The 16,330-nt window shown below is 35.1% G+C and overlaps 1 protein-coding gene across 1 annotated transcript in view; it reads right to left on the bottom strand.

The window, feature by feature from the left end:
- Positions 1–16,330, bottom strand: part of MEOX2 (mesenchyme homeobox 2) — a 65,773-nt gene that overhangs the window by 3,939 nt on the left and 45,504 nt on the right. The window contains exon 2 of the mRNA XM_032401232.1: positions 12,157–12,329. Within this exon, the coding sequence (XP_032257123.1) occupies positions 12,157–12,329 (173 nt within the window). The remainder of the gene's footprint in view (positions 1–12,156; positions 12,330–16,330) is intronic.

The raw sequence follows: 16,330 nt of genomic DNA, 5'->3' as shown, positions 1-16,330 counted from the left end.
AAAGAAAGAAAGAAAGAAAGAAAGAAAGAAAGAAAGAAAGAAAGAAAGAAAGAAAGAAAGAAAGAAAGAAAGACATTTCTCAACTCTGGATTTTCATTGGCCTATGAGGCCATAATTGAACTCTTATAAATATACATTACTCTAAATATATATTGATCCATTTGACAATTTAAAAAAATAAGAAAATGATGAAAAAGATTGATTAAAAACTCAGAAAATATAATAAAAGAAGATTGGTTAAAAACTAGCTGATTGGGCTGCATGGCTACCTCAGTCAGTGGAGCATGCGACTCTTGATCTCAGGGTTGTGAGTTCGAGCCCCACGTTGAGTGTAGAGATTACTAAAAAATAAATAGGTAAACTTTAAAAACCACAACAACAAAAACTAGCTGATGGGTGTTCATGTGTTACTGTTACTTAATAGTGAAACGATCAGTAGTTGCCTTTTATTATATACCTATTTAAGGCTGGGCAACTATACTATAGGTGTTGTTTATGAACTATTTCTAATAGTCATGATTTTTTCCAGATACCTTTGACATTATTCTGATTTTTAGATGAGGAAGTTGAGACTCAAAGGTTAAGTAACTTGTTTAGGATTACACAGAGGGGAAAATGGGGTGCCAGGATTTAAACCTGGGGGTGGTTTGGATTCAGACTGGGCTTTTGTTTTTGTTGTTCCTGTTATGTTTCAAACTCCTACTTTTTAAGTATTTAGAATAGAGAAGTAAAGCATATAAAGTATGTGAACTCCATCCATATGATTACTATCATTCATGTAATTCTCCCACTCGATATAATTAGGTTCGTAAATATGACACTATTTCCTGTACTATAATTTAGGTAATTATACTACTCAATTTAATTACCTTTGCAAGCTTGACATTGCATGTTGCATTAGATCTTTTCCACATGAGTTGGGTTCTACTCCTGGCTTCACTTCTGAGTTTCTGTGTGAATTTGAGAAAATTATACTTCTCTCTACCCCAATTTTCATATTTGTAATATTGGAATAATGAGCCTTTCGAGATTCTCCATAGGGACATTTTCTCCGTGGACAATTCCAGATGGAAGAAACACATCATCATCATTGTTACCAAGAGCTGAAATATTCAGTCAAAATAATCTTAGCAGAAAATGGGAGGAATAGATTTCTTTTAAAATCTACACTTACTTCCTTTTCTGGGAGAAGGGGTACAGTAATTCTATAATAACAGTATAAAACCTGTTATGTGCAATTCTAAATGAGAAAAATGTAAGAATATGGTATTGATTTTAGAAGTTGTATAGGCTATTTTGTGTTGTTTTCTGTGACCATGTGAAAATTTGCCACTTTACTTTTTTTTTAAACAGACTGATAAAAGGCTTTCATAATTTTCAATGGTAGCTATATATGCCTACATAATGTATGGATATATGAATACATAAAGACACACACATGCTTATGGATGTGAAAGCATTTGATAATTATACAGTAATTATATACTATTTTTCTTTAGAGATCAAATTACGTATTTGATACCAGAATGCCATGAAATTAATAACAGAACAAAAAACAGCAACAAATACATGATGGATACATATAAAAATGGAAAAATATCAAAAGTCAGTGTGTCCAGATTTATTTTCAAATATACTATAAAATATTGAGGTGAATTGAAATGAGAAAGATTTAAGGGAAAAGCATATGTTTTTCTACTAGCATCACAGTATTAAAAACAAATCTATACACGTAATCCCAGATTATAAATCAATATTTCCACTAGATTATTAACACCAAGGTTTTATAAATAAACAAACTATAGTCTAATTTAGTATCATTTTATAATCCAGCTTCATTGGTTGAATTGAAAAAAACAGCTTTTTGTTTTGTTTATAAGTTAGCTAAACTATAATCATTCAAATGCCTGACACTTCATTTTTAAAAAATAAATATGCTATTTATTTTGATTAAAGTTTACACGTGCATTTTATATATTAATCTGCATTTATAAACTAGACAGAGTAAAATCAATCTCACATTTCCTTGATGACTTTCAAGCTCCATTTATTCATTCATATACTTCATATTAGTGAATGTCTAGCAACAGCTACTGTGTTAGACCAAAAATGGGAGGGATTAGAGGGAGGGAATGTACAAATGAATAAGACAAAGTCCCTGCCCTCAAGACATTCAGAGTCAAGAAAAGAAACATGTAAGGAACAGTTTACTGACTGTATATGAAAGCCTTTGATATAAAGATTAGCTTCATATTTTATAGAATATCCTTAAACTGTTTGTTGTTCTAGTTGGTATCGTTGCTAATCCACCATTAAGAGATTCTCCCAATGGTCCATGATATAGTAAAGAACTCCACCCCTATGGTCACTGTTCCACATGGCTATACTGCCACATAATTATTATAGCAAATTATTTCTTTCCTCTGGGAATCTCATGCTCTTGATATTATTGGCATCCGAAATTTTTGTCCTAGCAACCTAGAGCAATACCATAGGTTCCAGGAAATTGGGTCATCAAACATTTTGCAGATAATTAAAACAAATCTGTCCATCTTGGAGCATAATATATAAATTTTGTGAACTTTCATTATTTTTAAGGGGGTCCTAAAGCCAATTTTAGTTTCTAGTATACAATTTCTCTGGAAAGTGCTAGATAAATGAGGTTTTGGTTTTTGTTTACAAATATTTCCTTTTTCAAGCTTGGATCTAAGGCAAGATTCCATATAAAGTGCATTTTGTTTTGTTACACAGTATGATTACCAGCTCAGATAAAAATAAATTCTTTATCCCAAGAATTTGAGTTATGAAAAAATACTATTATTCATGAAATCAAAGCAATATGAACCAAACCTTATAGACTCCTAACATCTACGCATACAGATAGCTTTCAAAAAATATTCATATTAAAAAGTAACAAATATATAACAGCCCGCTGTATTATGGTAGTGAATATTTTGCTCAGTTATTCACCTTACTTTTCAGAACATTTGCTTATTATGAAGAAGTCTCACTTGTTATCCCTTAGTATTTACATTTCCTGGATGATCAAACTACTGTTTAAATAAACAGAAAATCATTTGTTCACATCTTGACTGTTTTTACTGAAGAAAGCAGCCAAGTGATTTTTGCTGTGATTAATTTGTTTGAGTGATGTATTTCAGAATTTAGAAATCATATTTTGTCCTGTGAGAATCATTGCTGCCATTTGCTAAACATTCGTTTTATCTTTTTATTTAATTTATTTAGTCATTCACATTACAGCCTTCCATATAAAAGTCCATAATACCTGTCCTTTTAGGGCTCACAATATATCACAGGAGAACACAAATGAAACATGCATCTGCAACTGCCACACAATTTCCTAAGATGACCAGAGGCAAACAGATTGATAGGATGTTAGACTACATAAGGCCATGACCCATATTTATATAACACCATAAATGTCTGTCTTTTGAAGAAACAATCGTTAACACCAAACATCTGGACGAAAACTGAATATTTCAGTGACATATCTAGAGGTTTCTAAACATCTGGAATTTGTAGATTTAATACTGTTTTCATTTGTATCTGGGCGCTTGAAATACTGTAGACATTATCTAACAAATATTTATTCACATCTTTACCACGTGAAAACATGCGAAGAATAATTTCATTAAGTACAATTTGCAGATTTAATCACATGCCCTGTGATTAAATTTGGTCACAGCAGCTATCTGGTAAGCCAAGGTAAACAGACCCTAGAAAGACTCAACCAAGTAATTCAGTGGCAAAGTCAGCAGTTGAACTGAAGAATTAGAACCAAGAATGCTCCATAAGGTAAGGATGAAAAATGTGGAAAAGAAATACTCTTCCTGCCTGAACAGATTCATATCTGATTAAGAGAAGGAATCCCTTAGCTATTTTCCAGAAGTGCACGGAAGCAGCAACCAGCTGACTGTGCTGTTTCCATAGCCGTGAACTTGGGCTTGGGAGCTACAGGGTGTGTGTTGAGGACGATGAAGGGCGTTACGACATATTCCATGACTAAAGCCTGAATCCCTGTTTAGAGGGCTGCCTTTCATGACTATCCTCTATTTTAGCACAATGTTTATGACCAATGAATCATTTCCTCACCTCTATAATTTTCAGTTTTGAAGCCTCTTTTTTTTTTCCTATTTAGAATGCTTGAGAATTAGGCTCACCAATGTAGTCATAAAATATTTACTATTTTGCATATTTTTAAACAAACTGAATACACACTAGCTACTGGGAGCCATAGGCAAATTATATATTTCAAAAAAAATAACTTTTTTGAGGCAACAAATGAAATTCTCCATAATAAATCATATGTCATGGGTGTAATTACAAGCCAATAGCACATTTCTCCTTTCCAAAAAGGCAACCAAAGTAGTCATTCACATGATGGGCAACATTTTCAGAGGAAGGATTCCTTTTAGTTGACTTTTTAGAAATGTCACACTAGTAATGGATGCTAACAACAATACCTCTTTCTGTCATAGCTGAGGAAATTCAACTCAAATGGCTTATTTCAATAGTACTAATTTACAGTGAAAATTCATTATTCCTAATGCTATTTCTTACACAATTAAAAAATAGGTGTGCCTTTTAGTTATTTTAAGTGAAATACTGGTTACCTAAGCATAGTATGAACATATGACTTCAGTAAATTTGTGTGGACACACCAAAACTAAATTAGGAAACTTTATCCTTTATTGTGTTAAGAAAATCCCTGACTAGCAAATCTTTAATACATAGAATTTGTGTATTCTGAGCCACTACCCGTACTTATTTTGTTCACACCCCTGAGATCAACTAGAATGATGGCCTTTGTTCTCAACATTTTGCCTAATCTCTGGAACGATGTTTAACAAGAGTTAGCAGCGTATCACAGTCAGTATATACCATCTTGACTAACAGACGCTTCTAGTCATGATCTAATTAAGTGAAACCCATCAAATAGAAGCATGTGGTTGAAACATAGGAACACACTATTTTTATCAGTACAGTAGAATAATAGGCAACTTCCTATGGTTCAACCTAATGAAATTAATATTCTGATTACTTCTAGACAAGCTTAACTTCATTATTATAATATATATGAGCCTTCACTACACTCATCATTTCATTTACTAGATTTAGGGATCCTTCCTTAGACCTAGGATTATTTTAAGAAAGCGTAATAGTAATTATTACTATCGTATTCAAATGCACTGACCACAAAAAATAGTCAATAACCTAAATATCTGGGAAAAGTTCAAAAATTTAAAAACAAAACAAAACAAAAAACCAAAACTGTCCAGGGGCGCCTGTGTGGCTCAGTCGGTTAAGCGTCTGCCTTTGGCTCAGGTCATGATCCCAGGGTCCTGGAATCGAGCCCCGCATCAGGCTCCCTGCTCAGCAGGGAGTCTGCTTCTCCCTCTGTCTGCTGCTCCCCCCACCACTTGTGCTCTCTCTGACAAATAAATAAATAAAATCTTAAAAAAATAAAATAAAATAAAATAAGATGGTGATCCTGTGATACAATGCACGTTATGTTTCAGAATGTTATTGTTGGTTTACTGATTAAGTATCAATTAATATATTTGTTTCCTTTTTGAAGAAATCGGGAAATAAAATGTGGCAATTCTGAGATTAAAAAGAATTATGCTTATCCTTTCATTATATCAATTTGATGAATGCTCATAGCAAGAATCTGTAGAGCAAATTTTAATAAAGTTTCTAAAATAAAGGCTCATTTTATAGGTGTGTGTGTGTATATATACATAGATATAGATAGAGATAGCAATATACAGATATGTATCTATATGTATATATACACATACATTCATATATATGTCTGTGTATATGTATATATATGTGTGTGTATGTGTATATATATGTGTGTATGTGTATATATACATATAGATACATATCTGTATATTACTATCTCTATCCACCTAATATTTAAAAAATTGATTTGCTATATATTCTCAAGGCTGTTTCAATAAGGGTAGGGCCTTATTTTTCTGAGATTTTTTTCTACATTATTTCATGTTTGGATATTTATATTTGTAAATTATTAGAGATCAATCAATTGCTTATTTCTCAGCCTTCTACATTATACAGGTAATATTTCTAAAAATTGATTTAGGAGAGGGTTAAATCATTGAACTTTTCTTTATAGATCTTGCTTTACAATTGATTGTCTTACATTACTCTTCTTACTTCATAGCCTTTGTTTTGTAGTATGTAAGATAGTTCTGAATCTGCTTTTTGATTGTACATTGTCTCAGGGCCCCTGGGTGGCTCAGTTGGTTAAGCCTCCAACTGTTGATTTTGGCTGGGGTGGTGATCTCAAGGTTGTGGGATCAATCCCCGAGTCGGGCTCCCTGCTCAGTGGGGAGTCTGCTTCTCTCTCTCTCTCTTCCTCTCCCTCTGCCCCTCCTCCTGCTCGCACTCTCTCTCTAAAATAAATAAATCTTTTTAAAAAAAGTCAAGATTGTACATTGTCCATATGCATTTCTTTAAAAAAAAAACAACAGCAGCACCCAGGCAATACCTCTTTCCATTACAAATGAAGATTCCATCATATGCCACCATCAACTCCTCCACCTTATGCTAACCACCATTTTTCTAGTAGGGGTCAATTCATGTTTAATCTTTTGTTTTTTTTTTTATTTTTATTTCTTTTAAGATTTTATTCATCTATTTGAGAGAGAGAGTGAGCAGGGGGAGGGGCAGAGGGAGAATCTCAAGCAGGCTCCCCCACTGAACACAGAGCCCGAGGCCAGGAGGGGCTCTAACCCACTACCCTGAGATCACGACCTTTGCCAAAACAAAGAGTCAATGCCCAACCGACTGAGCCACCCACGCACCCCTCATGTTTAATCTTTTAAAATAGCAGACACACCATGACTTAAGCAAAGAAACATCTTACTGTGACTTCAGGTGACGGTTAAATACTACTCTAAAGAAAATGAGGAAATATTCTAACATCATTGGCTTCAGAGGTAGTCCTGAATTACCTTAAACACACAGTATGTCTGGTCATGGAGAATAATTTATTAGCTAAATAACTAAAAGTATTCATATGAATTTATAGAAATAAACTTTCAAAGGACAGGGATTGTGTAAAGTGATGAGCAAAAGACAAAACCACTGTTTATTTGGCCCATGGAAAATTCTCCTTCATAGTGATCCAAAAAACGGATGCCTATTTTGAAAATACTTGGCATTGAGCCATTTAATGATTTAGGAGTAACAAACAAAGCATAATCCCTCTCATTTCCACTAATGGAATATGATCCAAGTAGGTGGGATTTTCCATTTATCTTGGCAGAGGAATCATGAATTCGGTCTGTTTATTCCAGTAATCTTTGCTAGTTTACAAATCTGCAACATTGCACCTTTGATTAGCTTTGTGAAATGAAAGGATCTCTCCCATTCTTCCTATATTTGGCAGCTTTAGCTGTATAAAAATGTCCATTTTGTCACTCCTGTTATAGTTTCATGCAGCTGCCTTCTCTCTTCTTCCCACTGTGAGATACTACAAAATTGGCAGCAGCTTTCTCCAAGTGTGTCTGGACGGATGAAAAGGCCAGAATAAGCATGTCAAATGTAAAAATACCTTGGGACAGGAGGGTCTTTAGACTGGCTCTTCAAAATATTCCAAGTGGCTCTGCCAACTGAGGCTTATTAGCTGTTGATTGAGGAGGGTATGTAAGAATATGTTGTAAAATGGAAACTCTACGTTAGAAGCTGGGAGATACTAGAATGGTAACTTCCACACAACAGCATTATGTAATTAAAAATATTTGAAGCTCAACTGTGTTCTAGTATCTCCATTTTTATTTAACATAATTTTCTTTAATACCTATGTGCTAATGTGGAATTACTTTGCAGAATGAGCCTCTTTTTTTTTCTTCTTCTTCTTTTTTGACCCGATGGAGTTCAAAGGGGATTATAGACTTCCCTGACCTGTAAAGGCATTGCATTATGGGAGACACAAGCATTAAGAATCTGACTTCTTTGCAAAATTGCAGAACTATTCTTCAGGTAGGGATTTGAAAATTCAGGTCCTGAGTGATATTTAAGGATTTAATCTTACTTTTTTCCTTAAAGGAAACCTAATCATCCTAGCAAATCTGTTTTTTTATAGTACGTCTTTATAATGAATGTACGTGGCCTATAATAAAATGTAGCAAGTACGTTGATTCGTGATATAAACAAAGTAGGGGTATGTACAAATAACATATAAGTTATACATAGGCATATTTAATAGGCAATTATATAAAATTCCTAGATGAAAGTACATCTAAAGACTACTTCTGATTATAAATTAAATTTTCATTTAGGAGAAAGTTATTTCTGTGAAACAATTCCACCATAAATTATTATAGATTATTTAATATTTATTTTTTTCTTTTTACATTATACACATATGAATTCTACCTTTGCATTTGAGTCTTGAAAAGCTTTTACAAAGTCAAGAAAAAACATTGTAGGAGATTGAAAATTCTATTAAAGTTAAGGAAAACACTGTAAAATATGGAGTTGGATATAAGTCTCAGGTTATTTTAAAGTATGGAAAGATAAATCTTGCAGAATGGAAATGAAAAAAGTACATGTCTATAATTAGAATATTTTACATCAGGAAATCCTATACAAGGGGTGTTATTTAAGAATATATAGGGTTAGGATACAGATTACATAGATAAGTAGGTATAGCATTAGATAAGTAGGTATAGCATTAGTGCAAAATTAAAGTGATGGAATTGTTGTGTCACAATTAAAAGAAGATGAATGAAATGGGTTCATTTTATAATTCTATATTTATAAATTTAAAAGCCCAAGCTTGAGAAAATAAACTGAAAATATCTCACTGGGACAAAAGCTCTTGCATCTTGAAGGAATATGCTTTCAGACCTTTAAGAAGAGTAAAATTGATGACTGACAGCATACAATATTTTTCTGATAAATTTAGCATAGTAAAATTCATCCCAGAAGACATAAATAAAGCCTTCAGATACTCAATTTAAGATACTGTGTGTACACAGAAGTCTAGGAATAAAATGAAATCTGGCAGAATCAGGAACATTCTCCCATACAACCCTGTCATTCCTCTCTTGTAATATTCAACACTCATCACGATTGTTAGTACTTCATCAATCTTTGCCTCTCCCATGTTCTAGCAAAAACCTGTCTAGCTTATTTTAGCAAGGTTTTACTTCTAGCATCTAACTCAACAAATATTTGTGTTACAAAATAATTAATTCACTGTATCTTGAATGGTAGACATTTCCCCCCTTTGGTTGACAACTGTGTTTTATAGTTTATGCTAGAAATCCTTTCATACCCATTATGACATATAAACCTGAGTAAAAGCAAGAGAAGCTAGTTTTAATTTCCATTTTATGCCTTAGGGAGATTGTTACTGGTCTAAGAATACACAATTCCAATTGGAAAATCTAGTCGTTTTGTTCAAATTTTTATCATAATAATTCAATTTTTTCTTACTAACACATAGTGGCCCTCTAAAGACTTAATTTTGATTGTGGGAATTTGGATTCCATATAAATGAATCTCCTTTTCATATTAACTTGCAAAATTGGAAACAAAGATTTATAGGATAAAAAAATCTTCTGCACAAAACAAAATTTCAGTTCTTTGAAAATCCAATTATATCTCAAGGATTTTTGTTTGTTTGTTTTTTCCCCTATGACACTATAGTTAGATCATTTCAGTAATGGCCTCCAACAAATGTTGCCTTCCTTCCGTGTATCCATTCCTTTAGATGGTCCCCTTCTACATCGACACTGTGCTTGGTCATATGACTTGCTTTAGACAATGAGGCATAATAAATGTGAGGTAAGCAGAGTCTTTGAAAGCCCTTGTACATTGGAGTTTTTCTTCTACTTCTGGCAATGCTTCTATCCCCATTTGAAAAGTCCCAGGGAACCTATCAGAAGAAGATGAAACCACACACAACAGAGACAAGTGTCCTAGCTGAGGCTATCTAGACCAACCAGCTCTTCAAACCTAGCAGGTGAATACAGCTCTATGAAGGATTTAGGTAAGTCCAGCAGTGTAACTATCCAATTGAGCCTCGTCAAAATCACTGACCTACAAAATTGTGAGCAAACTGAACGTTGGTTATTGGTTAAAACCACTAAGATTTTTGAATGGTTTGTTACATAGCAAAGGCTAACTGATACAAAACCGAAAAGGGACCTTTAAAAAACAAAAACAAGATTAAAATTGTGTGTGTGTGTGTGTGTGTGTGTGTGTGTGTGTGTGTGTGTATAATTTTGCTTAAAATTGCATATCATTGTTTTCTATAAATGGCAACTCAGGAAGAAAAATACATATCGAAAATACCTAAAAAATCCCCAGACCAAATTTCTAGAATTGCTTCTAAAAATAAATTACTCTAAACCAAAAGTGAAACCTCTGCCTTATAATCAGATAATCACAGGTAACCAAAGCCATCCCCAGGATAGCAAGCACAGAATCTTCACTCTTCTCTTGACTAAGAGTATAGTACTGCATCCCATTATTTCTGTAGCTTGGAAGCAAATCCTAGTTTGTTTCCTTTATGTATCATATAAAACATGATTGCATTTCCTAGAATTCACTGATATATATAAGGACATTAACATGTAATTCCTCCCCACCCTTCTTTTCTTTATCTGCTCCCAGTTTTTAAAAAAATGAAAATAAAACATGTCCAATAATGTAGATTTTGGATTCTCCTTTCCAGCATGCTAAATGTTGTACACTTACGGAGGGAACTTTGTATGTGAAGTTCAAGGGAAGGAAAATGTTGTGCTTTATAACTTAGGCACTAGCCATAATATTTAATAAAATATAAGCTGCCAATAAATAAAACCACATAAAAGTGTTTCTTGATATATTCCCACTACCCAGAAATATCCTACCAAAAGCTGAAATCCAGAAATTAAAAGAAGGAAAGCAGATGATTTAAGAAATTGGATAAAATAACTTGCTCTCCTACGATAGTATTCATTTGTCCACACCCTGTTGGTATTTCTTTGGTTCCAATGGGATCCCTGGAGAAGGTGCATACAGTGAAAGAGGAAATGAGACTCCAGTCCTAGGAGTGCCAATCATAACTGCACTGTCCATAAAGATGTTTGGATTTGCCTTTCAGGAATGTTTTTCCAAAGATTAGCAACTGTTAACCATCAATAGGCTAGATTCTCCCAGGGCAAATCAGAATCCATAAAAAGAATGCACTGGGAGCACTATTGGAGCAAATAAAATCCAAGAAAGGACCTAAAATGTAATTAATTAAAAAGCATTTTTTAGGTTTTATCAACTGGGGTCCACGGATCATCAATAATTTCAAAGTGTTCTCTAAGTGAGTCGATGTCAGGATTTAAAATTTTTGAGAACAATATAATTTCAAAAATCTTTGGGAAATATTTACCAATGATCTATATGCCCTTGCTCCCATCATTTCCCAGCCCCCTTGAACTTAAGTGGCACCACTGATGATTTCCGGACCTTAGAGTATAAATGGAAGTGACATGGGTCATTTCCAGGTGAAAACATTTAAAGGTCAATGCATGAACCTCCAACTCTTTCTTACCTCCTGTGGTTACCGAGGACACCACATGTCGAGATGCCAGAGAGTCAGACTGTGTCCGTGAGTGAGTGATTGTCTGCAATGCTGGACTTGTAAAGTTAGTATGGAGAGTGAGCAAATAGTGAACTTTTTTGTTATGTCACTGAGGTTTGGGGGTTAATGTGTTACATAGCAAACCCTGTCCTGAGCAAGAGGAAACTAACATGGGGTTGCAGCTTTCTATTACACCAAAATAAGGAGATTTTAAAATAGAAGCAAACAAAATTGCTCACTATATGCCATCATTATATACAAGAAATAATTATTTTTAAACCAAAATATATAGGAAGGACACAATTACAGAATAAAGGATGATTCCTTAAACTGAATAAATGTAGTTTTCCTTAAAACAATGCTATCTTATCCTTAATTTTGTCATTTTGCTGGGCCAAAACTTCATCGTGGAATAGAACACCTGTCTTCCAAATGGTATCTAAGAACCACAGATCTAAATATTTCAGAAATGGTGAGAGAAGACTGTTGACTCAATGCAATTAAAACCAGCATATCACAACAATGTCCAACTTTACCTGTCTTTCAGTGAGATCCAGATTCACTGCTATCTCATATCGCCTCAGTCTGGTCAGATAATTATGATGGGCAAATTCTGCTTCAAGTTCTCTGATTTGCTCTTTGGTAAAAGCTGTCCTTTCCTTCCTGGGTTTACTATTGACTTCTGACTTGTAATTTCCTTCCTGGGAGTCTGGAAAAAAGAAAAAAAAAAAAAAAAAGTAAGAGAGAATTAGATTTACTTCATGCATTCAAATGCATTCAATCACATCATTCATACCAGGAGCATTTACTAACTACTTGTTCAGATACTGTGTTAGACATGGGAAAAATAGAGAGCAGTAAGACTGATCTCACAACAGGATAAGATACATTTCTTTTTCTTTTCCTTTTCTTTTTTTTTGATCTCCTCTCATGTGACTCACAGCCTAACTTGCAAATTGTCTACGATTCTTTCAAAATATGAACAAAAAACGTAACTGCTCTTAATATGATAAAAAGATAAATAAACCATCTCTGGAACACAATTTTAGATGTAAAATTGTGTTTTATAACTTGTTTAACATGTATACTTGGGATCTAAGTAATCTAAGTAGGATTGAACTTTTTAATTTCTAAAAAAAAAAAAAAAGCATTGACTTAGTATATGAATATTTAAGCAATTCGAATGTTTAGCAACTGGACACAAAAGTCAGTTCAAGCTCAGACAAGCATACATAAGAATGTGTGCGTTATTTACTGACCTTTTAATTTCTGTTTAAGTTCAGTCTCTTTGAGGGCAATAGCAATGCGATTCTTTTATTTTGTATAATACGTATTCCAATGTGGAATCTATAAATAAAATTGTGTTCATATAATTCAAACTATGAAAAAGTTTTTAAATGTATTTTCATTATATGTGAAATAAACAGAAGATGCACAATACTCGGGCGCCTGGGTGGCTGAATCAGTTAAGCCACAGACTCTTGATTTCAGCTCAGGTCATGATCTCAGGGTCCTGGGATCGAGCCTGGCGTTGGGCTCTGCGCTGAGTGGGGAGTCTGCCTGAGGATTCTCTCTCTCTCTATCCCTCTGCCCCTCCCTCCACTTGTGGGCACATTCTCTCTCTTTCTCTAAAATAAGTAAATAAATCTTATTTTTTAAAGATTTTATTTATTTATTCATGAGAGACAGATAGAGAGAGACAGAGTGAGGCAGAGGCAGAGGCAGAGGGAGAAGCAAGCTCCCCACGGAGCAGGGAGCCCAATGCGGACTCGATCCCAGGACCCTGGGATCATGACCTGAGCCAAAGGCAGATACTTAACGACTGAGCCACCCAGGTGCCCTAAATTAAGTAAACAAATCTCAAAAAAAAAAAAAAAAAAAAGATGAACAACACCTAACAAAAGCTACCCAAACATCAAATCTTATAATGCCATTTACAAATAATAATAATTTGGAGCATATTGTTCCATCTTTCTTCGTATGTGTTTAAGATGTAATTAACATATAGTATTTCACATATCCTTATCATATCCCTGAGATGTAGGTTAGAAGACATTCTTAATATACTGAAGAACAGAATGTGAGCCTATAATGGAAAAAAAATCCACATAAACCAGTAACAGGTAATCATACCAGCTCTACTAGTTCATGTTGAATCTATCTTCAGGGAAATAGCAACATGATCAAGGTAAGTGGTGTGTTTGTGCTCTCTTAAAATTTACTTCAATTCTCTATTTTTGAGCATGTGCACATAAACTGTGATGTCTTTAGCAGGTGGGAGTACAATGAAGTCTTCTATGAGCCAAAATGAGAGACGCAAAATAGGAAAAATGATGGTTAATCAAAGGTTACAAAGTGTGGGGCACCTGGGTGGCTCAGCCAGTTAAGCGTCTGACTCCTGATTTCAGCTCAGGTCATGATCTCAGGGTTGTGAGATCGAGCCCCCACATTGGGCTCTGCACTGGGCATGGAGCCTGCTTGAGATTCTCTCTCTTTCTCTTCCTCTGCCCCTCCCCCCATCTCTTAAAAAAAAGGTTATACAGAATGACATTTTAATTTTTTTAAATTGACAAATATGGTATACTTTAGGAAAGACCTTTTTGGGCAACATCTGTTTCTTCATCCAATGATGCTTAAATATGCTAAGTAATACATATAGATACATTAGTATTTAGTATATATATATATATGCGTGTTCTTTTCCGTCTGGCGGGGAAAGTCTCACTGAAGTCAAGAGGGCCCTACATAATGGGAATCCACCAGACAAGGCACTCCAATGTAAACAGTTTCGTTCTGACTCTTACTGAATCTCCGTTGGCCCAGTGCAAAGTTGTGCAGGTCCAGCAGCAGCAGCAACTACAAACAGTCTGCATCGAAATTTTGGTGCACTGGCCATTACTTTTCCTCTGAGGGATCACAGGAGGATTCACTGATGCCGTGGCACAGTCGCAAATTTCTCAGATTTCCCCGAGCACATTTCTGGGCTTGTCACACTTACCCGTGTTGACTGGCTCCCCACCTTGGCAGAGCAGGCAGGGCTCAATTCAGGGCAAAAGTGGCTTGTGATATGACACACACAGGCTTTACCGTATACTAAGCCACGGACTAGGACAAGAGAAGTTCTGTAATAGATGACGTGGAAGCTCTCAGATAGGCTGTGCTCACACGATGCCAACTTCCCTGACTCAAAGTGGAACCTGCAGTGATCAACCACTTATTTTTTTTAGCTACAGATCTGCCAACCTCTACATCTTTACAGCATTTAGCTATTCTGTGTGAGCAAACCTTCCTGATGATTGAATTTTTTTTCATTTAATGTTTCCATTGGCCGTCCTGGCAGACTGCAAACGCAGTCACAGCCTAGAATACTCAGATAAGTACCTCTCACAGGATCTATATTCCCATGTGAATCAAAAGTATTATTGCCAATCTGGAGCCATGCTCAGTCTGAAATCTGCAGATGATTATTCTTTATATGGGGACAATACTCTTTTCCTTTCTGTAAAGCAACTCTGGAAACTGACAGCAAAGCCAGAGCATTTTTTCTCATGAGCAATTCAATTTGAATGATTCATGGTCAACACATTCCCTTATATAAGCATGAATGAACAAATTCACATTGAGGAAAGCCTATTACTTTGTTATTTTTGAAATACTTTAACTTTTGTAGTATTCAAAAGTACTTCAAAATCAATACATACATACACACACAAATACACAAGCGCACAGAACTTGGGCCAATGCTTGTAAGAACGGTCACTTGGAGTGGATCTATATACATGCCCATTGTAACTAGAAATATACAACAGGAGGTTTATATATCCAGTGACTGAATTTAAACAAAAGTCTGGCTATAATTCAACATTTAAATCCAAAAGCAATTTATTGAATGCCTGAATTCCAAACCAAAGTAGCTCAGCGAGTAAAATCCAGTGACTAAAACAATGTGAACTGTGCACACTTACACTTAACATAATTGCACGTGGAATAATGACATTGTACCTAACTTGACAAAGAGTGGGTGTGTGCTTCCTGAATTCATCACCTAAGAGAGAGAAAGGCAACAGTTGAGGTAGCACCAATGTTAATTAATTCTGTGTACACTTTCATCCGTGTATCCGTGATTCTGTTGTGGTTTTCACCCATGTTGCTCCCACATTTTCTTTCCTATTGAAAACATGCTCCTTGGAACTACATTTCTGGACTTGTATTTCCTATAAACTTGGATTTTTAAATTTTCTTTTTCTTTTTATTTCCCCAACATGTCCTGAAGCCCATCATTTGCTGACCCTAAGGCCTCCACTGCTATCACCTGACTAGTTTTTCTTTGGTGGAAAATGGGTGGGAGACTTGGACAAGGCTTTTGGCAAATTGCACACCAGCTTCCATCTGTTTTCCAGCTGTTTCAACTGAGGCAAAAATCCCTCCGTTTTCTTCAACCTCCCATATCCTATGCCAAATGGTAGGTGTTGAGGGGGGAATCTGGAAACTGCCTTACTTTCTTCCCTACAACCACAAACAAAATGTCACCATCTGTACAGTATATTCCAAAGTAAAATATTACAATTGTTGTTTCTCGTCTCAGATACTTTAATGCACATGTGGGTGCACTCTCACACTCCCTCGCCGCTTGGAGGAAATGTTGACTTATGTGTTCAGGTAGAGTTGGCAGTCCCAGTTCCCTAACCTTTTGCTCCCTGGGACTATGCT

Source organism: Phoca vitulina, unplaced genomic scaffold (genome assembly GCF_004348235.1).
Source record: "Phoca vitulina isolate PV1807 unplaced genomic scaffold, GSC_HSeal_1.0 scaffold4, whole genome shotgun sequence".
In the NCBI taxonomy this organism is placed as follows: domain Eukaryota; kingdom Metazoa; phylum Chordata; class Mammalia; order Carnivora; family Phocidae; genus Phoca; species Phoca vitulina.
The sequence above is the reverse complement of the archived record's forward strand: the minus strand, read 5'-3'. Positions and strand labels throughout refer to the sequence as shown.